The 25,538-nt window shown below is 44.6% G+C and overlaps 2 protein-coding genes across 5 annotated transcripts in view; one reads left to right on the top strand and one right to left on the bottom strand.

Annotated features, from left to right (window-relative positions):
• The window catches only part of ATG4A (autophagy related 4A cysteine peptidase), a 76,329-nt gene extending 66,539 nt beyond the window's left edge, over nt 1-9,790 (top strand). For 2 of the 4 annotated variants that reach the window (XM_065914839.1, XM_065914838.1), the window contains one exon: nt 7,060-9,790. In XM_065914839.1, coding sequence (XP_065770911.1) covers nt 7,060-7,130 — 71 coding nt within the window. In that variant the 3' untranslated portion in view covers nt 7,131-9,790. The remainder of the gene's footprint in view (nt 1-7,059) is intronic. The other 2 variants (XM_065914837.1, XM_065914836.1) reach the window with 1 other exon arrangement.
• Nucleotides 9,791-9,987: 197 nt separating this feature from the next.
• The window catches only part of COL4A6 (collagen type IV alpha 6 chain), a 191,758-nt gene continuing 176,207 nt past the window's right edge, over nt 9,988-25,538 (bottom strand). The window contains exons 34-45 of the mRNA XM_065916897.1: nt 24,967-25,074; nt 24,766-24,873; nt 23,297-23,368; nt 22,303-22,428; nt 17,059-17,175; nt 16,605-16,766; nt 16,315-16,413; nt 15,035-15,181; nt 14,186-14,302; nt 13,111-13,302; nt 11,525-11,811; nt 9,988-10,828 (exon numbers count right to left, since the gene is read on the bottom strand). Of these exons, the coding sequence (XP_065772969.1) occupies nt 10,568-10,828; nt 11,525-11,811; nt 13,111-13,302; nt 14,186-14,302; nt 15,035-15,181; nt 16,315-16,413; nt 16,605-16,766; nt 17,059-17,175; nt 22,303-22,428; nt 23,297-23,368; nt 24,766-24,873; nt 24,967-25,074 (1,796 nt within the window). The 3' untranslated portion in view covers nt 9,988-10,567. The remainder of the gene's footprint in view (nt 10,829-11,524; nt 11,812-13,110; nt 13,303-14,185; nt 14,303-15,034; nt 15,182-16,314; nt 16,414-16,604; nt 16,767-17,058; nt 17,176-22,302; nt 22,429-23,296; nt 23,369-24,765; nt 24,874-24,966; nt 25,075-25,538) is intronic.

Below are 25,538 nucleotides of genomic sequence, written 5' to 3'. Positions count from 1 at the left end.
TGTGGCCTGGATTTCCAAAACTATATTGAATAAAAGTGGCAAGAGTGGGCATCCTGAGATCAGGAATGCTTTCAGCTTCTTGCCATTGAGTATGATGTTTATCTGTATGTTTGTCATATATGGCCTTATTATGTTGAGGTATGTTCCTTCTATGTCCACTCTCTGGAGAGTTTTTATCATAGATGGATATTTAATTTAATCAGAAGCTTTTTCTGCATCTATTGAGGTGATCATATGGTTTTCATTCTTTACTTTATTCATGTGGTGTATCACATTGATTTGCAGATATTGAAAAATCCTTGCATCCCTGAGATAAATCCCACTTGGTCATGGTGTGTGATCCTTTCAATGTATTGTTGGAGTCAGTTAGCTAGTATTGTGTTGAGGATTTTTGCATCTATGTTCCTCAGTGATATTGACCTGTAATTTTCTTTTTCGTGTGTGATATCTTTGTTTGATTTGGTGTCTGGGTGTTAGTGGACTCATAGAATGAGTTCAGAAGTGTTTCTACCTCTTCTATTTTTTAGAATAGTTTGAGAAGGATAGCTGTTAACTCTTCTTTAAATGTTTGATAGAATTCATCCATGATGCCGTCCAGTCTTAGACTTTTGTTTGTTGGGAATTTTTAAATTTCTGATTCAATTTCTGTACTGGTAATTGGTTTATTCATAGTTTCCATTTCTTCCTGGTTCAGTCTTGGGAGATTGTACCTTTTTAAGAATTTGTCCATTTCTTATAGGCTATTTATTTTATTGCTATGTAGTTTCTCATAGTAGTCTCTTATGATCTTTTGTATTTCTGTGGTGTCAGTTGTAATTTCTCTTTTTTCACTTCTGATTTTATTGATTTGGATTCTCTCCCTTTTTTTCTTGATGCATCTGGCTAAAGGTTTATCATATTTTTTTTTTTAATCTTTTCAAAGAACCAGATTTTGGTTTCATTGATCATTTCTTTTTTTTTTTTTTTTTAGTCTCTATTTCATTTCTGCTCTGATCTTAATGATTTATTTCCTTCCATAACTTTGGGTCTTGTTTGTTCTTCTTTCTCTAGTTGTTTTAGGTGTCAGTTTAGATTGTTTGAGATTTTTCTTATTTTCTGAGGTAAACTTATATTGCTATAAACTTCCCACTTGGAAGTGCTTTTGCTGCAACCCATAAGTTTTGGATCATTGTATATTCATTTTCATTTGTCCCTAGGTACTTTTAAATTTCCTCTTTGATTTCCTCAGTGATCCATTGGTTGTTTGGTATCATATTGTTTAACCTCCATGTGCTTGTGGATTTTTGCAGTTTTTTTCTTGTAGTTAATTTCTAATCTCAGAGTTCTGGTTGGAAAAGATGCTTGATATGATTTTAGTTTTCTTAGATTTACCAAGGCTCATTTTGTGGCCAGGAGAATGTTCCATGTGCACTTGAAAAGAATGTTCTGCTGTTTTTTGATGGAATGCTATATAAATACCGATTAAGTCCATTTGGTCTCATGTGTTATTTTAATACCTGTGTTTCCTTATTGATTTTCTGTCTCAATGATCTATCCATTGATGTAACTAGAGTGTTAAAGTTCCCTGCTATTATTGTGTTGCTGTCAATTTCTCATTTTATAACTGTTATTATTTGCCTTATATATTAAGGTGCTCCTATGTTGGGTGCATATATATTTTCAATTTTTATATCTTCTTTTTGGATGCATTCCTTGAATCCTTTGGTTCATCCCTTATAGTGTCCTTCTTTGTCTCTTGTCACAGTCTTTATTTTAAAGTTTATTTTATCTGATATGAGTATTGCTATTCTTGCTTTCTTCTGATTTCCGTTTGTGTGGAATACCCTTTTCTATCCCCTTACTTTCAGTTTGTGTACATCTCTAGATCTGAAGTGAATATGTTGTAGGCAGCATATATACAGGTCTTGTTTTTGTATGCATTCAGCCAGTGTGTGTCTTTTGGTTGGAAAAATTTAGTCCGTTTGCATTTAAAGTAATTATTGATATGTGTCTTCTTATCGCGATTTTGTTAATGGTTTTGGATTTGTTTTCGTAGGTCTTTCCCCCCCTTTTTCTTCTTTTGTTCTCTTGTGATTTGATAACTACCTGTAGCGTTATGTTTGGATTCCTTCTTTTTTGTGTGTATTATCTATTATAGATTTTTTGGTTTGTGGTTTTTGTATAAGTCTGTATATAAATGTGACTGTTTTAAGTTGCTGATCTCTTAATTTCAAATGCATTGTACATACTGTGCATTTGTTCTTTCCTCCTCTCATGATTACTGTTTTTGATATCATATTTTACATCTAGTTGTTTTTTGAATCCTTTATCTGCTTATTGTAGATACAGGTGACTTTACAAGTTTTGTCTTTCAACCTCCTTACTAGTTTTGTCTGAATGATTTTCTACCTTTACTGTATATTTGCCTTTACCAATGAGCTTTTTCATTTTGTAATTTTCTTGTTCTTATTTGTGATCTTTTTTTTTCCATGCAGAGAAGTCCTTTAACATTTATTGTAAAGCCGGTTTGGTGGTGCTGAATTCTTTTTGCTTTCCTTTGTCTGTAAAGCTTTTGATTTCTCCATCAAATCTGAATGAGAATCTTACTGGGTAGAATATTCTTGGTTGTAGGTTTTCCCCTTTCATTACTTTAAATATATTGTGTCGCTCCCTTCTGACCTGCAGAATTTCTGCTGAAAAATCAGCTAATAGCCTTATGGGAGTTCCCTTGTATGTTATTTGTTTTCTCTTGCTGCTTTTAGTATTCTCTCTTTATCTTTAATTTTTGTAATTTTCATTACATCATGTCTTGGTGTGTTCCTCTTTGTGTTCATCTTGTATGAGACTCTCTGCAATTCCTGGACTTGGGTGCCTGTTTCCTTTCCCAGGTTAGGGAAGTTTTTAGCTGTTATCTATTCAAATATTTTCTCAGGTCTTTTCTCTCTCTCTTCTTCTGGGATCCCTATAATGCATATATTGGTGCATTTGATGCTGTCCCAGAGATCTCTTAAACTGTCATTTATTTTCATTCTTTTTCTGCCTTTTTTTTCTGTTCAGCTGTAGTGATTTCCACTGCTCTGTCTTCCTGCACACTGGTCCATTCTTCTGTATCATTTAGTCTACTATTGGCTCCTTCTAGTATATATTTTTTGCATTTCTTTTTTTTAATTAATGTATTTTTTACTGAAGGATAATTGCTTTACAGAATTTTGTTGTTTTTTGTCAAACCTCAACATGAATAAGCCATAGGTATACATCTTCTAGTATATTTTTCATTTCAGTTATTGTATTCATTGTCTCAGTTTGGTTGTCCTTTATATGTTTTCTTTGTTAAAAACTAATTTCTCACTCTTTGCATCCATTCTCTTCTCAAGTTCTTTGATCATCTTTATAATCATTACTCTGAACTGTTTCTTGAGTAGATTGCCTATCTCCTCTTCACTTCATTCTTCTGGAGTTTTATCTTATTTCTGTGTCTGGAATATATTCCTCTGCTGCCTCATTTTGCCTACGTTGCTATTTGTATTTTTATGTCTACGGTAGGTTAGTTACATTTCTCAACTTTGGAGAAGTGGCCCTCTGAAGGAAGCATCCTATGTGTCCCAGAAGTGCACTCCTCTCTCGTCACCCAAGCTATGTGCTCTAGGTGTTCCCCCTATGAGGGCTGTTTGGTTCTTTCTGTTGTGGTGGGCTGACCCTGTGGGCCATCTACTAGATTAGTTGGCATCAAGTCTGGTTGGTTGCCAGGCCCTGCCTTGTCCACATTCTGCTGGTTACTCTTTAGTGGGGCCTGGTCATGAGGTGGCTGGCTGCAGAATCCACGGGGGCCCAAGGGCTAGTGCTGGCTCACTGGTGGCTGGAGTCAGGGTACTGAAGACTCTGGGGCTGTGCCAACTAATGGCAGAGGTTAGTGCTAGATTATTGGCAGGCACAGCTAGTTCCTGTAGTATGGCTGCTGGGCCCAGGGATCCCAGAGCATGTTTCAAATCATTGGTAAGTGGGGGCTAGCTCCTGATATAGTTGGGTATGAGCTCTGGGGTGTCCAAAGGTTTCATTCACCTGCTGTGGGCAGGGCCAGGGCTGAGGTGATCCCAGGGTCAGGTCTGGTCTGTGTTGCACGATGCAGTTTTCTTGCTCCTAGTGCCTGCCCCCTGGTGGATGAGGGTGGTCTAGAGTCTGGTTCAGGCTTCCTAGTGGGAGGGGCCAGGGCCTGTCCACTGGTGGGTGGAACTGGGACTTGGCCCTCAGATGGGCAGGGCCATGTCTAAGGGCATGTCTAGAGGCTGTGGGCTTCGACTTATTCAGGCAGCTTGTCTGAAAAGTGGAAATGTTAGTCTTTCAGTCATGTCCAACTCTTTGGGGCCTCATAGACTATAGCTCGCCAGGCTCCTCTGTCCATGGAATTCTATGGGCAAGAGTACTAGAGTGGGTAGCCATTCCCTTCTCCAGGGGATCTTCCTGACCCAGGTATCGAACTTGCGTCTCCCGTACCGCAGGCAGATTCTTTACCACTGAGCCGCCAAGGAAGACCTGCCCAATTAGTTATTTGGCCTGAGGTGTCCCAGTGCTGGCGCCTACAGGCTGTTGGGTGAGGTCAGGTCTTGGCACTAGTGGTCCAACATGTCAGATACCAGGAATATTCATGTGGTTGAATATTCCCGAATATGACTGCCATCAGTGTCTATGTCCCCCTGGTGAGCTGCAGCCTCCCCACACCTCTCGAGGAGAGTCTCTAAGACCAGCAGGTAGGTCTGGCCTGTCAGTCAGTCAGTTCAGTCACTCAGTCATGTCTGACTCTTTGCGACCCCATGGACTGCAGCACGCCAGGCTTTCCTATCCATCACCAACTCCTGGGGCTTGCTCAAACTCGTGTCCATCGAGTTGGTGATGCCATCCAACCATCTCATCCTCTGTGTCCCCTTCTGCTCCTGCCTTCAATCTTTCCTAGCATCAGGGTCTTTTCCAATGAGTCAGTTCTTGGCATCAGGTGGCCAGAGTATTGGAGTTTCAGCTTCAGCATCAGTCCTTCCAATGAATGCTGCTGCTGCTGCTAAGTCACTTCCGTCATGTTCAACTGCGACCCCAAAGATGGCAGCCCACCAGGCTCCCCCATCCCTGGGATTCTCCAGGCAAGAACACTGGAGTGGGTTGCCATTTCCTTCTCCAATGCATGAAAGTGAAGTTGCTCAGTCATGTCCGACACTTAGCCACCCTATGGACTACTAGGCTCCTCTGTCCATGGGATTTTCCAGGCAAGAGTACTGGAGTGGGTTGCCATTTCCTTCTCTGCTTTCAATGAATATTCCAGACTAATTTCCTTTAGGATTAACTGGTTGGATCTCCTTGCAGTCCAAGGGACACTCAAGAGTCTTCCCCAACACCACAGTTCAAAAGCATCAATTCTTCAGCACTCAGCTTTCTTTATGGTCCAACTCTCACATCCATACATGACTACTGGAAAAACCATAGCTTTGACTAGACAGACCTTTGTTGGCAAAGTGATGTCTCTGCTTTTTAATATGCTGTCTAGGTTGGTCATAGCTTTTCTTCCAAGGAACAAATGTCTTTTAATTTCATGGCTGCAGTCACCATCTGCAGTGATTTTGGAGCCCCCAAGATTAAAGTCTCTCACTGTTTCCATTGTTTCCCCATCTATTTGTCATGAAGTGATGGGACTAGATGCCATGATCTTGGTTTTTTGAATGTTGAGTTTTAAGCCAACTTTTTCACTCTCCTCTTTTACTTTCATCAAGAGGCTGTTTAGTTCTTTGCTTTCTGCCATACGGGTGGTGTCATCTGCATATCTGAGATTATTTCTATTTCTCCCTGCCATCTTGATTCCAGCTTGTGCTTCATCCAGCCTGGAATTTCACATGATGTACTCTGCATATAAATAAGCAGGGTGACAATATACAGCCTTGACATACTCCTTTCCCAATTTGGAACTAGTCTGTTGTGCCATGTACAATTCTAACTGTTGCTTGACTTGCATACAGATTTCTCAGGAGGCAGGTCAGATGGTTTGGTATTCCCATCTCTTGAAGAATTTTCCACAGTTTGTTGTGATCCAGATAGTCAAAGGTTTTGGCATAATCAATAAATCAGAAGTAGATGTTTTTTCTGGAACTCTCTTACTTTTTTGATGATTCAGCGGATGTTGGCAATTTGATCTCTGGTTCCTCTGCCTTTTCTAAATCCAGCTTGAACATCTGGAAGTTCATGGCTCACATACTCTTGAAGCCTGGCTTGGAGAATTTTGAGCATTACTTTGCTAGCGTGTGAGATGAGTGCAATTGTGCAGTAGTTTTAACATTCTTTGGCATTGCCTTTATTAGGGATTGGAATGAAAACTGACCTTTTCCAGTCCCATGGCCACTGATGAGTTTTCCAAATTTGCTGGTCTAGGCTCCTATCAAATTATTCCTTTTGTCCTGGGTCCCAGTACACATGAAATTTTTGTGTGGGCCTTGAAGAGTATAGAAATACAGTATAGACTGTATTTCTCCCAGTCCTATGGGGTTCTTGCAATAAACCCCTGCTGGCCTTCAAAGCCAAATGCTCTGGGTGGCTCCTCCTGAATGCCAGTCCCTCAGTCTGGGGAGCCTGACATGGGGCTCAGAACTCTTATTCCCTTGGGAGAGCTTCTACAATATAATTCTCCATTTTGTGGGTTGCCCGCCTGTGGGTATGGGATTTGATCATATCCTGAGTCTGCCCCTCCTACCCATATTGCTGTGAATTCTTCCTTATGACTTTAGCTGTAGAAGATCTCTTCTCGTGGGTTCCAGTCTTTTTCATCAATGGTTGTTCTGCAGATAGTTTTGGTTTTGTTGTGCTCATAAGAGGAGGTGAGTTCAGGATCTTTCTACTCTCACATCTTGGGCCCCTAAAACTATTTTGATTCTTTATGGAGAATTGCTAACACTTGGCAGTGGTCCCACCTGTAAGTCTCCTCTACACTAGCTTTTGTGTAGCAAAGCAGTTAAGGAACATATGATCTTAACTACCGAGTAATGTACTGACCTGTTGAACCAAAGGTTTTCAAGCTTTCCCCCCCCCCTCATTTCTGTATTCTGATAGAGTTCATTGACTCTACTGAACAACTAGAGGAGTTTGACCTGGAGGAAGATTTCGAGATTCTGAGCATATAGGATAGTGGAAACTCACCTTGGAGATCTGTCTTCCATCTGGCACCAGAAGAACATGAACTCATCACGTAAAACTTTTTTAGTCAGCAAGTGCCTAATATGCCAACAGCATACAAACTTGATAGGAATCATGACTGAGCCAGTCACCATTTCTCAGCAAAAAAAAAAGAGAGAATGAACATTATGCCCCTTCCCCAGAAGGAACTAAAACAATCATGGAATCTAGGAGCAGAAAGATTAGGAGCCGTCTCTTGCTTCCGAGCTTCTTACATGGCCACAGCAAATCTTCAGCTGCTGGAATGGGGAGGTGGATGTGCGGAGGACAGCCAGCAACTCCCACCTTGCTTTCAGCACCAGCAGATGAGACATGGTTACCCTGTGCTTCTTTACCCTTTTCAGGTTTGACCTCTTTGGGCTAAATACTAAGAAGCAGTATGTTCCCTTGCTCTAATAATAAAGTGTTAATCATTGTATCAGAACAATGGTAACAAGAACAAAAAGTTCTTGTTAAAGTATTTGAATATGTATTTAAATAATCATAATTGATCTCAAAAAGTATGTCAAAGACATTATATCAAATGTATATTTATTGATCTTCCTACTTGAGAGAACCTTACTATTTTGTCCCCGTCTTAACTGATACTTCTGTCAGATGTCACCCTGTCCTTAAATCATTTATCACTTAATTCAGGGGTCTGCAAACTTTTTCTGTCAAGGGCCAGAGAAGAAATGTTTTAGGCTCTGAAGGCCATGTAGCAACTGTCACAGCTACTCATCTCTGCTGGTGAAGCACCTAAACAGCCCTAGACAGTGCACACGCACAAGAGCCTGGCTGTAATTATAAAACTTTATTTACAAAAAAGGGGGGAAGGGCTAGATTTAGCCCCAGGCTGTAGTTTGCTAATCACTGACTTAAATTATTGATTTTTGTTTGGGAAATTAAAAATTGTGGTTGAATTTGACTCCCTTTTGCTTTACAGTCATAATTGGAAAGATAATTATTCATGTGGTGACGTTTAATCTGTGCATCAAATACTATTTGGGGACTGTTGTTATTGTGCAGTCGCTAAGTCATGTCCGACTCTTTGCGACCTCATGGACTGTAGCCTGCCAGAGGACTGAAATCCTCTGTTCATGGGATTTCCCAGGCAAGAAAACTGGAGTGGGTTGCCATTTCCTCCTCCAGGGGATCTTTGCAGTGCAGAGATCAAACCCATGTCTCCAGCACTGACAGGCAGATTCTTTACCACTGAGCCACCTGGGAAGCCCTTAATTTTAAGACTAGCAATATACTAAGTTTTAAAGCACATATTCATCAAATTGGTTTTGCTAACCATTCTCCTGTGTGGGTGTACCTCACATCCGTGATATTTTCCCATTTTTCACTCCTTGTCTTTTTCAACTTGTATGCATTTCACCTCCTTGGTCAACAAAGTGCCCAACAGGCCCCAGGAAGGCCAGCAACTGCAGTATGAAAACTAGCAAATAAAGGAAATAAACCAAACTAAGGTGGGTTTTTTTTTTTTTTTTTTTGTATAGTTAGGAATATTTGAATACTCATTTCCTTAGATTCCATATTCTTATTTTACCCAGTAGGTAATATATTCCAGTGAATTCAGAATTTGAAAGATGCAAAATGGTATTCAGTGAAATGTCTCTCCTTCCCACAAGTCAGTTCTGTTCCTTGTACCCTCCCAATGTTATTAATTTCTTGTTTATTCTTCCAGAGGCTATATTTTATGCATATACAAATACATGCACATATATCTTAGATTTGATTTTAATGACTTTAAAATTTCTCTCCTTTTGATTAATCTGCAAATGATCCTGAGAACCCAGAAGTATGGAAAGCCCTTTCTTGAACTCAAGCATGTGATGGGGCTAAAAACAGTAGTAAGCTTATCTTGAAACAACTTGTAGATTTGTTGCCTGTTGGAAGACATTTTCAGCCCTTGACTTTCATTGTATTTTTCTGTGCCTCACTGTTATGTTGTAAAGCTCAACTTGCAGTAACAAGAACCCCCAAGGCTCTGAGGGGGACTTAGGAATTTCAGTGACATGGGCTTTGAAAAATTTTCATCAAAGAATGTCAAAGAGTCAAATGTTCACATTGAATTCCTTTTATTTGCCATGTACAAAGCTGACACCATGCTTATTACTCAAGAGGTGAAGGTAACAATAGTTTGGATTATACTGATTATGCTTTGTGTGTGTTGGCACAGTTTATATAATATTTAAGGAAACAGAATCACCTGGAAGGAATTGCCTCATGTCAACATAGCTAAGTGTTCTGGGAAACTGATAATTAAAGGAAATGGTTAAAATAATCCCCCTAAACAGAATATGATAGAGTTTATAATCTGTCCAGGCTCAGGCTTGCTTTGGGTCTGCTAACTGTTAAAGAGAGCAGTGTGCTAGATTTTTATGAGGCTTAAAAAAACATCAAAGTGGTTTAACAGGCTACCTATGAAAGAGCAATTGGATGGAAATTTTAATGGCAAGTCTCTCTCAGCCTCAAAATGCAAAGCAACCAGCACTGCAGTGTTGATTTGCCACATTGCACACATCTGGATGGTGTTTGGAATAAACAAGGGCTTCTGAGAAATTGGGATAAGGGATTTATCTTTTTGTTCCTGGAGTCAAAAGCAAAATTCACACCTCCTTACCCATGCTCCTCTCTACCCCCAGCCCAGGAGAATGGCGGCAGTTTGCATTTCCCTTTATGGGTCTGACCCCATTTGGTACATCCTCTGCTCTACTCTGAATCCAGCCAAGTCTGCTGCCTGTGGCTGGGGAGGGAGCTGACAAGGAGGAATTGATTTATCTATGACCGTATGAAGTTGATGAGCCCCTCTTGGCAGCTGGCCTTCCAGCCCAGTCGTGCTTACTGTCGAAGGAGTCAAAGCTTACCCTAGGTTACTGCTAGCACCTCATTCTGTCTCCGTGAAGAGTGAGAGTTTGCCCTGTGCAGGCTCCATCCATCCATAATGTTGAACCAGAGAACATTTTTTTGTGTGTGGAAACGCTGGGTTCTAGTTTAAGCCAAATAATGTGCGGTGACCTCTGGACATAGAGAAATGACTCCTTAGCTATCATGAAGAGCTTTCTGATCAAGATGGTGAGGAAAGCGAGCATTCTAAGAAAGTGGTGGCCTAGCAGTCTTTCTGAGGTAGCCATGAAGAATCATGCAAACATCCAAACCAAATTGTAGCACCAGGTTGAGTGAAATGGGACAGCAGACCTCAGCAGGGTGGGCTCACCCAGGGGGCCTGAGGGTGGGGGTGACCAAGGTCCAGTAGTCCAGCCCAGACGAGACTCCAAGGTACAACTTGACAGATGGGCAAAAGGGCTTAGGCCTTCCTTCTTCAGACCATTCGGGTTTGTGAGGTGACCGTTGTGTGCAGGAGGGGAGGGCAAGGGGCAGAGTGGCAGGTGCCACCCTACACGCTTTTCATACACACCTGGCAGCGACTGACCCGGGTATGGAGCTGTCCGGCTTTCAGTGTCTCAGATACGGGCTCCTCCCCGAACTGCTGCCTCTCTTCCACTGTTGTCAGCCAGAAACTATATTTGTTGGCAAAATAGTGGCAGGTGCCCCGGGAACCACTGCACTCGATGAAAGGAGTAGCCCGGAAATCCTGTAGGCAGGATCCAGGAGAGACCAGGGACTGGCCTCCTCCCTCTGCACCGGCGGCTGTGTGCTGAAACGGTCAGAGGGTGGCCATGAGCTGGTCACCTGGGAGGCAACAGGCTCTGCTTCTCCAGCCCTGAACTCTGGTCCCTTGGTTCAGTCCCCGTGTCAGGTCAATAAACCAACACTGTGTTTTGGACCCTTGTCACTGCCTTAGGGCCAGGAGTGCCCCCTCCGAGCTCCTGAGTGCCCTCCTAGCCCACAGCTCCTGGGCTGTGGCTACATCCTAGCCAGCTTCTCTCAGACTGCTGATGCCCTCCGAGTCCCCCAGGTGTGCTAGTGCCCCCAGCAGATTTCCACTGACAAAGAAATCTGAGAAAGGCTGAATTAAGGAAAATTCAGTGGGATTCAGAATGCAGTTCTCAGAACCCTTTGCTCCAAGCCCATGGTGGTGTTTTCCAGAGAAGGGAGAGAACATGGAATAGTCTACCAGGTGGTTAGACCATGGGCCCATCCCCTCATGGATCTGTTAACAGCTCTTACTCTGATGTCACCTTTATTGGAACTCTTATTTGCAATCTGTACCAAACCCTTGAGGGAACATTTAGTGTTTGTCACCTGTCGAGTACAAGTGGGCCTCATATTTGGCCTGATGTCCCAGCCCTTGGATCACCCGGCTCCCTCAGCACTCGATTTCAGGATTTCCCTCCAAGCGCTCCCTACCCTCAGCCTTTACCCTGGGGAAAGGGGCAGTGCGGGGCCTCACCATGAGGAAGGAGTACCCAATCCACAGACTGCGCCAGCCCAGGGGGCACTGTGGGATGGTGATGTCCTGGCTGTGCACAGCAATGGCTTGCGAGGGCGCCTCACACACAGAGCAGCGGCTGATGTACTGGGGGATCTGTGTCTGGCCGACGGGCATCATAGGGATGGGGGCGGTGGTGGAGAGCCAGTAGGACTTATCATTCCGTCGGGCATAGTGGCACACTTCGTTGATGTTGCAGTAGATGAATGGCATGGTGCTGAAGCGGGGCAGGCAGGAGCCAGCAAACCCTGGAAGGAGAGAAGATAGGCAGGGGCAGGTAAGGTCTGGCTGAGGGACCGTGCTGGGATTGTCCTCGGAGCCACTACGACTGAACTAGGTGGTGGTTTGGATTCATATCCAACTGCTTGTTCCAGAGCATGGTTGCCTCTCCTTCTGGTCCTGGACTACTGTACACACCCTGCTGTCTGCTGATCAAATCCTACTTTCTATGTACCAGAGAGATTGGATAATGAATCTTTTTAGAAACTGAATGAAGACTCCCTAAATCAACCCATTTTGTAAAACCAACATTTAATAGAGTGAGTCTACATTTCAGAGTCAGCAAGCCTGAAGACAGTTCAGTTAATTCTTGGGTAATCATTGTTACTCACAGATCATGTTATTATTACTACTACTAATTGCTTCCCTGGTGGCTCAGATGGTAAAGAATCTGCCTGCAATGCAAGAGACCTGGGTTCAATACTTGGGTCGGGAAGATCCTGGAGAAGGGAATGGCAACCCACTCCAGTATTCTTGTCTAGAAATCCCATGGATGGAAGAACCTGATGGGCTACAATCCATGGGATCTCAAAGAGTCAGACACATATGAGTGACTAAGCACCTTAGCACTAATCGTTAATGTTTAATGGATGGTTAATGCTTTTGAATTGTGGTGCTGGAGAAGATTCTTGAGACTCCTTTGGACTGCAAGCAGATCAAACCAAGTCAATCCTAAAGGAAATCAACCCTAAATATTCATTGGAAGGACTGATGCTGAAGCTCTAATACTTTGGCCATCTGATGCAAAGAGCTGACTCATTGGAAAAGACCCTGATGCTGAGAAAGACTGAAGGCAAAAGGAGAAGGGGTGACAGAGGATGAGATGGCTAGATGGCATCACTGACTCAATGGACATGAATCTGCACAAACTCCAAGAGATAGTGTAGGACAGAAGAGCCTGGTGTGCTGCAGTCCATGGGGTCGCAAAGAGTCAGACATGACTTAGCAGCTCAACAACAACAAATATATGTAAAACATTGTTCTAAGCATTTTACTTGGGTGATTTCTGTAATCCTCACTCCAACCTATGAGACAGGTACTAGAATTAGCCTTGTTCCATTGAGAAGGAGGCAGAAGGTAAAATAGGTTGAATAACATGTCCAGAGTAAGTGGCAGAGCCAGGGTTTGAACCCATATCTTCATGAATGACTCTAGACCTGGTACTTATAACTCACTATCCAACATGGGCCCACCAATGGTCGGGAGGAACAAGGAGTGGTCCTTGTGGGGGCAGATGGCCAGGGGTGGTTGTGGGAGCTGGTACCTACCCAGGTCCTGGTTGTGGGCTTTCTCCTGCCCCTCCACGAACAGCAGGCTGTAACCCACCCAGAGCTGGCTCATCCCACTGGGGCACAGGGGCACCTGTTCTGACTGGCTGTGCTTCACCAAGGTGTAGCCCACTCTCAGGCTCTGCCCAGGCGCTCCAGCCCTCCCGAAGGGGCCCGGCTTCCCTGGAGCTCCTGAGATGGAGAGAGCAGAAAAGGGGTGAGCCAGGTACAGCCAAAAATAACAGCAGGTACTCACTTGGTGGCAAGTGTTGAGCAGGGGCCATTATGTACAAGCATTAGCTCACTCAATCCTTACAACAACCTTATCACTCCAATTTGTGGATAATGAAACAGGCTCGCCACCTACAGCTAGTAAGTAGTAGAACTAGAATGCCAACTCAGATGTATCTGGCTAGGGAGTCCTCATTTTGAAAAGCACACGATCTGGTTTCTCTTCCAGTCACCCAACCTTTGGTTCTATGGGATGAGATGAGGGAGCAGAGGGGGCTACTTTTTGGGCTGGCCTTGCAGGCTTTCATAGGAGATAATTGAGGACCCACTGAATCAAAGGCAGTGAAGGCAGAGCTGGGGTTAGCGAGGCAAAATCACACCCTCCTTTCCTGTCAGGCATAGCTGACAATGACGGCACTTTTCCTGTAAGCCTCAGGAATGTTAATTTGCCATTTCTGATATAAAAGGAGGTAAAAGGAGGAGTAACAGCCATATGTTACCTTGGTTTTTCTTCTCCCTTGAACTAAACCCCCTTCTGTCCACGTCAGAATCCCTGGGTAGAAGGGTGTTGGTGCAGGACAGGGGAGTCATAGCTCTTAAGAGCTGGAAGAGAACCCAGAGAACTATTTGGAACAGTTTTTCACCTTCTGGAATGTAGGGCTCTGATCCGTCACAGCTCAGAATGGAGTGGGCGTGAATGGATGAGAGCCCAGTTTTCCAGCCTCCTAGTAGTGTCAGGTTTTACTGCCAGGTTTCCTAATTCCATGATTTGAGATTTTGACTCACTACCAAGCCTCAAACCCTTATAGAAGCCCTCTGCCTGCTAGTGCTGACATTGCCAGACCTTCAAATCCTGGAGGGCCTTGTAGTCCAGGGAGACCAGGATCACCAAGAGCCCCAGGTGGGCCAGGGAGTCCATTGGTGCCATCTTTGCCGGGGATGCCAGGTAAACCTTTAGATCCTGCAAGGAGAGAAGGCCCACAGTGGGGTACTCAATGTGGAGGAAGAGGACTTCTCCAGGTCTTCCCTGGAGAAAGGGGACTTATGTGTCATGCCCAGGACTCACCAGAAGAGGGCAGATTTGGCCATCACCTGGGAGTGCAGGCTGAGCACAGGGCTGAGCCTCCTAGGCTAGTCCTTAGTTCACGTCTGGGTAGCTCGTCCCTGGGACCCCACTCTGAACTTAGCCCTTCTGAGCCCCATCACACCCTTGTCCTCACTTCCTCTCATCCTCCCAGCAACTCTGGGAAGGATGCAGGGCAAATGCTAGGGTCCCAAGTCAGAAATGAGGACACTGATGCCCAGAGAGACTGCTAGCTTACTCCAGTTTGGCAAAACTGGAATTAGAAGCTGGGTTTTCTGTCCCCCAACACCGGGCTTTCTCTCTTGCTCTTTATTGCCCACCACACTCCTTTGCCCACCACTCCCTCATTCCAGTAGCAGCACATTAGTGAGGGACAAGCTGTCTGGATTAGCTATTGTGCTCTGCACATGTTCTCTGAAGCCAAGTACAATTGCTGGCTCTGGGGGGCCTCCTTCCTGGCAAAAAGTTTGGGAGCTTTGTGAGGAAACCAAGGAAATGCATGATGAAACTACCCCTTGAAGCTGGGGGTTCCCAGCCAGTTGCTTCAGCCTCCCAATCAAAGCCATCTCAGCTCCCAACTAAGTTCCCTTTTCCTGGCACCCTACTCACCTTGTAGGCCCACAGGTCCTTGGACCCCAGGGTCTCCCATGAGGCCAGGGATGCCATCAATGCCTGGAAGACCCATGGGTCCAGGGGGAGCCTGGATGGCTTCTGCAATGGGTGTGTGTCCAGGAGCACCTCGAGGGCCGGATAAGCCTGTGGGCAGGTGGGAGAAATGGAAATATCAGGTGGAGGCAGAGGAGGTGGCTAGGGAAGGCCCCTGGAGGTTCAGTTGGCATCATAGTCTAGGACCTCAAACTCAACCAGCTGGCTTACTGATAGAAGCCAAATAAGTCAATTTGCTTGAGTGCCTACTGAGTTCTAGTCCCTGGTAGATGAGGGGATAGAGCAGTGAGTAAGACCTTAATGAGATGATGGTCTGTTGAAAAAGATGAAATATGCATAACCTGACAAAAACCATTAATCTTACTGCAAATTGTGAAAAGTGCTACAAAGGAAATGGAGAGTGCAGTGACTGTGGGATGGAGTGGAGATGGCTACAGGGTGGAGAACCTGCTTTAGTGATAAGTGGCCTCTTACAATCAGTGACACTTAAGCTGAGATTATTAAAAGCATTAGAAGGGGCTGGAGGTAGGGGAGAGTATTCCAGGAAGTAGAACTAGAATGTGCAATGGCCCTGTGGCCAGCCCGGGTGTGATGTTTTTGGATAACAGAAAGAGGCCAGTGTGAGAAAAGCACAGTGAGCAGCAAAGGGTAAAAACTGGTGATGAGGGATGCCATGGGTTACCAAGGGATGATTCTGCTTTTATAAGACCTCTCCCACCAGTGTCTGGAGAAACGATTGTTGGGGGAGGTGCATAATGAAAGCACGGAGACCAGTCAGCAGGTCACCACAGTGATTCACATGAGAAATGTTGGTGGTTTGAATATAAGAGGTATCGGTGGAAGTGATGAGAGGGGAGTGGATGCAAGGCCCATTCAGGAAACACAGCCCCCAGGAGTTGCTAATGGGACTGGATGTGTGTAATTGAGGGGAGTGGTGTAAAAGACAGGCTTCATTTCTGGATTCAGCAAATGAATAAGTGGTGATTGAGTGCCAACCCAGTACACACTAATGCAGAAATGATGCAGAGAGGGGAGGTCAGTGGCAGGATCCATGGTGGCAAAGCAGCAGTGGCCTTCAGTCCTGGGAGCTGATGGTGGCAGAGGTATCCCCAAGGTGGTCAAGCTCCCTCTGTTTCTGGCATGATGATAAATGGCTCCTGAAAGAATGTTACTCCAACCCCTCCCTCAAGCTCAGGAGCAGCCAGTACATGCTCTCAACTCACCTCTTGGCCCCGCCTTCCCCTTCATCCCGGGAAGTCCTGGGTCTCCAGGTGGTCCAACCTTGCCTGGAGTCCCCATGAAGCCAGGCTCACCTCTCATGCCTGGCAAAGCCCAAAGGAAAGCAAGTCAGGGCCTGGCCCAGTGGTGCTGGTGGGGGAAGGGGGCTTGAGATTAAGCAGAGACAAGGGCTGGAAGAGTATCATCAGCCGGTCTCTGTTCACAGGGTGGCAGAAAGGGGTCATCTCCAACTGTGGAGTGGGAAAGGGCCCAGTTGCCAGCCGTACAGTCATACCTTTCAATCCTAACTCTCCAGGGAGGCCAGAGAAACCTGGAATTCCTTGGTCTCCTTTGGGCCCTTGAGGGCCAGGAATTCCAGGGAAGCCAGGGTCTCCAGGGTCGCCTTGATCTGAGGATGGTCCAGGGGGGCCTGGAGGCCCAGGGGGGCCTGGGCGGCCTAGGGATAAGATAGGAAGAGGGATGAGGGCAGGGGGCAGAGGAAGTGGCCACTGTGGAAGGCCTTGACATTGATAGGAAGCCAAAGCCCACTCCCAAGGCAGATAATGTCCCCTTGCCCTCTGTGGGGCCCCAATGCCCAGACCTTCCCAAACCCTTTTAGCAAAATGTAGCCCGTTCCAGTCCCCTGTGTCCCTGCAGGGGGAGGGATGTGAGGCTAGACTGTAGACACGCTCTCCCTAAACTCTGGACAGAAGGTGATGGCCAGCCTTCTTTGCGCTTCCTGGCTTTACCTCGTTCTCCATCTAGGCCTGGTCGCCCAGGGTCGCCAGGCTGTCCTTCTATAACTGAAGGCAAGGAGAGGCCCAGCGCACCAGGGAGACCAACGGTGCCCTGGAGACCTGGAAAACCTGCAAAGAATAAATAAAAGGGGCTGCAGGGGCTTTGTGTACCTAAGAGAGGGCCAGGCTCTCTCAGAGAAAATGAAAGTTCGTACAGAGAAAATGGAAGCCATTAGGAAGCAGCCAGAGCAGCTGAGGCCAGCAGAGGGCTCTTGTCCCTTGCCCCTCCCTTGGCAGCCAGCGGCCCCAAACAGCTGACAGGGGCTCAGAGAGCCCCCACTGGCATTGAACTGGGATGAATAGAGCCTCAGAAAGTTCTAGCTCTCCAACTCGCTGGTAATGGAAATATGTTAAACAGATTTCCCCCAAATCAGGAAGAAAAGAAGGTATAACTGTAGCACCTGGAACTGAAGTTTCCTGAGGTGTTTTTAAACCTACTGTCCCTATTGTATAATGTTTCATTCAGTTAACCAGTCTTGTCTGCTGCTGCTCAGAGAAGGTTATAGATGGAGGTAGGGTGTAGCTCCTAACCAGTCAGAAGAGAACCTCACCTGCTCCAGCAGAATGGAGGTGGGAAGAGGGCTGAGATCCCTGGTGTCTTATCTGGCTATTTCTGGGTCTTCCAGGCAAGCTGGAAACCAGTTTTATAGGTGATTCATGATATTAGCTAAATGCTTTCTTAACTGCCTAAATCCCTTCCCCGTTTGGCCTAGGAAAATAGCCACTTACTGGCCTATGTACATATTTGCTCAAATTTCTGTTTGAACATATTAGGTTCAAAACCAAAAAAATTTCAACAGATTATAGAAGATGTATATAATATGCATATATCAAAAACATAGAGTGATAATCTTTCTGGGAAAACATATCAAAGCCACATACACAAATGCAGAAATCTATTTTATTCTTGTAACATGAAAGAAGTGTATTTATTACTTTGGTATATTCTAGAAGATATTTAAATGAAGAGGAATTAATTCAAATTGATTGATAAACTGTTTTGCTGGTTGAGATTCTTGTTTGTGACAAGAAAATACCAAAATATTAATGTTGCATTTGATTGTTCTGACCAAAAAGTTGAAAATATTAATGTAGAATTTCTCATACTTTGCTAATAAATAGAAAATCCATGAAAACTTGTAAGGGAAGATGGCAGATTGGTTAATTTGGGCATCATTAACAGCTCATTGATTAATTGAATACTGATGAAATATAAAGGAGGAGAAACTAAATTTCAATAAGTCTCCAAGTATTAGAAGTCTGGAAAAGAAACAAAGTAAAAATAAACAGCAAAACTAGTCACAAAACCACATGGTACTACTTTTAGTTATGTCTTGATGAGTCTTTGAAGTAGTTTTCATTTTCACAAAGGTAAAAATCTGAAAAGAAAGACTTACTGTATTTTTGTCCTGAAAATATATCTTCATATATCTATACATATATATGGGCTGAAATTATGCAAAACAAATAAATAAGACACCACATATAGTAGAGTAAGTGTGGGCTAGGCACAGATTATAAAGTTTGTTTCCATGGCAATTTTTGCAGCCAACCTCTCTTTTTGAACTGTTTCTTGATTTTATAATTACACTAATATATTATTAAACGTGAAATAAAGGTACTACTGACCTCACATAGTTAAAAAATAAAAAAGCTCAAGTGTTTCTTTAAGAATTCTCATTCAGTGATCACATGATGAAAATGCAAGATGGAATATTTTCCAAACTTATTCCATTGTCACAGCCCTAAAAATAACCCCAAAATATACTAATGTGGCCTCTCAGTATATACTGCAAATATGGAAATAAATGGCATAATTTAATGTTATTTAGATAAATGTAATGTAGGGACAGGGTTTGCTCCTAGGAAATTTGCTAAGGGGTAAACTTTCAATAACCTCAGATATGCAGATGACACCACCATTATGGCAGAAAGTGAAGAGGAACTAAAAAGCCTCTTGATGAAAGTGAAAGAGGAGAGTGAAAAAGCTGGCTTAAAGCTCAATATTCAGAAAACTAAGATCATGGCATCTGGTCCCATCACTTCATGGGAAATAGAGGGGGAAACAGTGGAAACAGTGTCAGACTTTATTTTGGGGGGCTCCAAAATCACTGCAGATGGTGATTGCAGCCATGAAATTAAAAGACGCTTACTCCGTGGAAGGAAAGTTATGACCAACCTAGATAGCATATTAAAAAGCAGAGACATTACTTTGCCAACAAAGGTCTGTCTAGTCAAGGCTATGCTTTTTCCAGTGGTCATGTATGAATGTGAGAGTTGGACTGTGAAGAAAGCTGAGTGCCGAAGAATTGATGCTTTTGAACTGTGGTGTTGGAGAAGACTCTTGAGAGTCCCTTGGACCGCAAGGAGATCCAACCAGTCCATCCTAAAGGAGATCAGTCCTGGGTGTTCATTGGAAGGACTGATGCTGAAGCTGAAACTCCAATACTTTGGTCACCTGATGCGAAGAGTTGACTCATTGGAAAAGACCCTGATGCTGGGAGGGATTGGGGGCCGGAGGAGAAGGGGATGACAGAGGATGAGATGGTTGGATGGCATCACCGACTCTATGGACATGAGTCTGAGTAAAATCCAGGAGTTTGTGATGGACAGGGAGGCCTGGCATGGGGTCGCAAAGAGTCGGACACGACTGAGCGACTGAACTGAACTGAACTGAACTGAAACCTTCGTTATACGTTGATTTCTATAAAAAATTTTACCTTGTAAAAAATAAAAAAAGAAATAAAGAAATAAATAAAAAATTAAAAAAAGATTACATTATAATTAAATTAGAGATTCAGTTCCTGTTGGGGGATATGATATTTGATATATATGTTTTAAAACAAATTCTTTTAATTAGATATTGAGAAGAAAAGAAGGATATTTATAAACCATATGTAAAATATCATCTAGATAGAATGAACATCTGTGTTTCAACCACCCAATTTAAGGAAAAGAAGATAGCAATACTTTGAATTTCTTTTTCTTTCCTAACTTTTTAAAGTTTATTTATTTTTAATTGGAGGATAATTGCTTTACAATGTTGCATTGGTATCTGCCATACATCAACATGAATCAGGTATACATAAGTCCCCTCCCTCTTGAACCTCCCTCCCACCCCATCACATCCCTCTAGGTTGTTCTTTTCACACCCTTTACAGATTTCACCATCTTCCCTCCCTCCCAGAGGCAACCAGTCCTGAGGTTTGTGTTCATCATTCCCTTTTCATCACAGTTTGAGTATCCATGCATATTTGCATCCCTAAACAACATATTGTTTGGAATCACACTAAACATATTCCTTTGCAACTTCCCCTTTCTCACCCTTCACCATTATGCACCTGAAATGTATCCATCTTGACATGTGCTGTTTACTGCATTTGTATTTGTGGTTTTATTACCTCAGATAGCCAAAGACAATGAATAATGTAATGACCAGGAATTCATAGTCAAGATTTAAAAACAGAAAAGGCATCATGCCTGTGCTTCCACCCAGGACCCAGACCTTTCTCTATCTCCTGCCAAAGAAGCCACAAAGCCTCCCTTCCTAAGCCCTCACTTCTGGAGAAACTGCTGGCTTTCAGAAAAGTACAGGTTGGTCCAGACAAAGGAAAGAGTAAACACAGAGACAGCGGATACCTCAACATAAAATGCAGCTGGAAATGAATTAATGCATGAATATAGCTCCTGGAAAACCTACGCCCATTATACAAACATGCACATAAATGCATAAAATGATGTGGTGGGACATCAGGCCCCAGAACTATGAGGAACAGAACATTTTGCAAACATTATTTCCCCAGGTATCATGTGATAACAGAATGGCCAATGTTTCTTGACCAACTACTATGTGCCATGCTAAGGTGTAAGTTGCTTAGTTGCTTAGTCATGTCTGACTCTTTTGTGACCCCATGGACTGAAGCCTGCCAGGCTCCTCTGTCATGGGATTTCCCAGGCAAGAATACTGAAGTGGGTTGCCATTTCCTTCTCCAGAGGATCTTCCTGACCCAGGGTCAGACCCAGGATTCCTGCATTGCAGGCCGATTCTTTACCACCTGAGCCACCAGGGAAGCTGCCATGCACTGTGCTAGGTGCTTCCATATGTATTACCTCACTCTTCATTGATGTCTCACCAAATATATAGAGTAGATTCTCTTATTCACATTTTATAGAAAAGGAAACCTATGGGTTCCTTTGGGATGGAGGGGTGAGAAACTTCCTTGTTCAAGGTCATGTAGCTGGTGAGAGGGAGAGCTGGGATTTGAATCCAGTAGTCTGACTTCAGAGCCCCTGCTCTCAGCTATGATACTACGTGAAATTCATGTCTTGTTCTACATTGAGTGGGAGGTATATGCATCTCTAGAACATTTCTAAGGAGAGTTAAAGAATCAGAATTCATTCTCATTATTTGAGAGGTGGGGGGAGTGAAAAAAGTGAAAGTGAAAGTGAAAGTCACTCAGTTGTGTCTGATTCTCTGTGACCCATGGACTCTAGCCCACCAGGCTCCTCTGTCCATGGAATTCTCCAGGCAAGAATACTGGAGTGGGTAGCTATGCCCATCTCCAGGGGATCTTCCTGACCCAGGGATTGATCCCAGGTCTCTTCATTGGAGGCAGATTCTTTACTGTCTGAGCCACCAGGTAAGCCCGAGCAGTAGGGGAAGGGAGACTCAGAAAGGGACTTCAGACTATGCGATGAGTCAGGGGCTGAGATTAAGGTGAAATCTGACTTCTAGTAAACCCAGTAAATCCTAATCAACTGCTTGCTGTGTGCCTGTCCTAGGGGGATATTTATCCTCTTAGTCTTGGGTTCCTTCCAGCAGCCACACTGTCTTCTCAGGGCCCCGTGACTGCCAACTGCCCTGGACACCAAGGGATTTCCTGTAAACCTCTTGCTAAGTGGACAAGCCCAGTCCCTCAGGACCATTAAAACCAGACTCTGACAAAGTGAGAAAGAGAGGCCCTATGGTTATTAAGGGAGAACTGGAGGGAAGTTGGAAGCTAGAGAAGGACTCACCGAACTGCTCTCTGACACCCCTTCCTGAGAAAGCCTGAGGTGGAGCCTACCCTCTTTTTGTCAGTAGTTGGGTTCTGAAATCCCCAGAGATGTTAAAAACATGTACAACTCATCCCTGAGAGCCACATGACCCCAAGGAACCCCAACCCTCCCAGCCAAGTGTGACTGGGGTTCACTTACCTTGACTACCTTTGGGTCCTCTTATACCTGGCTTTCCTGGGGCTCCGATGCCAATTCCTGGAGAACCTTTTTCCCCTTTGGGACCAGGCAAGCCAGCTGGCCCAGGCACACCAGTTATACTAGGTCCTAGGAGGAGATACAGAGAGATGTGGGGACACAATTCAGTGGGGGTGAGGCCCTTGTGCCCAGCTCACTTGCAGGGAGTCTGCCTCACAGACACCAGAGGCTGAGGGCTGAAATGATAGGGAGGAGAGCTGATGCAGTTAGAAGGACAAACCCCATTCAACTTCCTATCCCTCCCCCCCACACACATACACACACACATCAAGGCATCCCCAACTGGGGGTTGGCAAGGACATCCAGAGGGCTTCCCTGATAGCTCAGTTGGTAAAGAATCTCCTGCAATGCAGGAGACCCTGGTTCAACTCCTAGAGAAGGGATAGGCTACCCATTCCAGTATCCTTGGGCTTCCCTTGTGGCTCAGCCGGTAAGAATCTGCCTGCAATGTGGGGGACCTGGGTTCAATCCCTGGGTTGGGAAGATCCTCTGGAGAAGGGAAAGGCTACCCACTCCAGTAAATAAGGTAATTCAGGTAAAATATTTAGCACAATGCTCAATAAATGTTAACCAAATTTATATAAAACTCTAATCCAGCCACCTCTAACCACTCTTTTGGGCTTCTCTTGTGGCTCAGCCGGTAAAGACTCCACCTGCAATGTGGGAGACTTGGGTTTGATTCCTGTGTTGGGAAGATCCTCTGGAGAAGGGAAAGGCTACCCACTCCAGTATTCTGGCCTGGAGAATTCCATGAACTGTATAAGGCCATGGGGTTGCAAAGAGTCAGACACGACTGAGCGACTTTCACTCACTCACACTAAGGACATCTAGGAGTCTAAGGATATGGGATACATTGTGGCCTAGAACTCAAGATCAGCCCCATCAGGCTTCTGGAAGAGTTGGTGTTCTCCTCCTTGCCTTACAAGGTCTTGCTTACCTGGAGTTCCATGGGTTCCCTTGGTTCCCGGAAGCCCATTCAGTCCATGTAAACCTGGAAGTCCAGGGAAACCTGAGGGGAGAGAAGATCAGAAATGGTTCCAGCAACTCTGAATCATGAAGAGTCAGTAAAAGGTCCTGCCCCCAAGGGCACTGCAAAGTCCTCATTTCAAAGGTCCTGGGCATTCTTTTTTTTTTTTTTTTTTTTTTTCCATTTATTTTTATTAGTTGGCGGCTAATTACTTTAAAATATTGTAGTGGTTTTTGCCATAAATTGACATGAATCAGCCACAGATTTACATGTGTTCCCCATCCTGATCCCCCCTCCCGCCTCCCTCTCCATCCCATCCCTCTGGGTCTTCCGAGTGCACCAGCCCTGAGCACTTGTCTCATGCATCCTACTTGGTCTGGTGATCTGTTTCACCCTTGATAGTATACTTGTTTCAATGCTATTCTCTCAGAATATCCCACCCTCACCTTCTCCCACAGAGTCTAAAAGTCTGTTCTGTACATCTGTGTCTCTTTTTCTGTTTTGCATATAGGGTTATCGTTACCATCTTTTTAAATTCCATATATATGTGTTAGTATACTGTATTGGTCTTTATCTTTCTGGCTTACTTCACTCTGTGTAATGGGCATTCTTGAAGCATTAATTAATGCCCCAAGGGAGACTGGACCACCCCTAGTCTCCACCTTCTACCCTAAGTGTTTCTGCCTCTCATTAGAGACCAGTATAGCTTGAAGAGGGCCTCCCAGGTGGCGTTAGTGGCAAAGAACCTGCCTGCCGATTCAGGAGACCTAAGAGACAAGGGTTTGATCCCTGGGTTGGGAAGATCCTCTGAAGGAGGGCACGGCAAACCACTCCAGTATTCTTGCCTGGAGAATCCCATGGACAGAGGAGCCTGGCGGGCTACAGTCCAAGGGGTTGCAAAGAGTCGGACTTGACTGAGCGACTGAACATGCATGCACACATAGCTTTAAGAGCAGTGCTGTGCTATGCTAAGTCACTTTAGTCATGTCCAACTCTTTGCAACCCTGTGGACTGTAGCCTGCCAGGCTCCTCTGTCCATGGGATTCTCCAGGCAAGAATACTGGAGTGGGTTGCCATGTCCTCCTCCAGGATGGTAGATAATTATGTAACTTCAAGAAGAACTCAGAGTGGCAATGCCAAGACCTTGAACTGTCAGCTCCCAGAGACTTGCTGCCCAATCTCTCAGTCAGGGAAAGGCTACCTATGCCAGGGCGATGACCTTCCATCCTAACTCTGCTTTCCATGGACCCCATGTTCTCCTGTTTCCACTCATGCCCGCCCTCCTTTCTTCCTCCTTTCCTGTTACCTCTCATGCAGCTCAGTCAATGACTCCCCTGGATATGGCTTAACTCCCACTAGGGTCTCCTAATAAAAAGTAGTTACTATCCTTTTTTGAGGAAAGGACCCTTTTCCCCGCTGCCACTCCCTAATACACATACCTTTGGTTCCTATTAGGCCAGGGGGCCCCAGGGGCCCAGTTGCCCCTGGGTGGCCTGGAGAACCTGGAAGCCCTGGATTTCCTCTCATGCCTGCAACTCCAGGGAGTCCTAAGAATGAAATAAAGGCAGAAATTCAGAAGGAGTCTTGACATGACACTGATCCAAACTTTTTCAGAATAAAGTTGTCATGTGTCATGGTACCTAGGAAGCCAGGAAGGCCAACATCTCCAGAAATACCAACTTTCCCATCTTCACCTTTGTTTCCTGGGAAACCCACATCACCAACTGGTCCGTCTTTTCCTTTCACACCTACAAAATCAAGAAAAATGCTGAGTGATCAGGGTATAGTTAAGGGAGTATGTTCCTCCACAGGAGGTGGGGGTGGGGGCAGGAAGATGAAGCCATTTTGAGCCGACATGGCAGCTGGATCCAATGAAGAAACTCTGAAAGGTATTGTGGCAGCTGTCTTCATACTTGAAAGGTGTCGCCCAACTGAAAGGGCATGGCAACCCACTCCAGTATTCTTGCCTGGAGAATCCCATGGACAGAGGAGCCTGGTGGGCTACAGTCCATGGGGTCGCACAAGTCGGACATGACTGAAGCAACTTAGCATGCACACACAACCAACTGAAAAAGTAAGTAAACTTGTTCTGAGTGTTCCCAGAAGTAGGAGTGATAGGTGGAAAGGTTCGAGAAGTAGTTGGATAACTATAAATTAATGGAGTGGACACCATTATCCTAAAGGTCTTAGACTATCCTGTAAGTCTGTGAGT

The sequence above is a fragment of the Muntiacus reevesi genome, chromosome X (genome assembly GCF_963930625.1).
Source record: "Muntiacus reevesi chromosome X, mMunRee1.1, whole genome shotgun sequence".
Lineage (NCBI taxonomy): Eukaryota > Metazoa > Chordata > Mammalia > Artiodactyla > Cervidae > Muntiacus > Muntiacus reevesi.
This window is presented reverse-complemented; position numbering and strand designations above follow the sequence as displayed.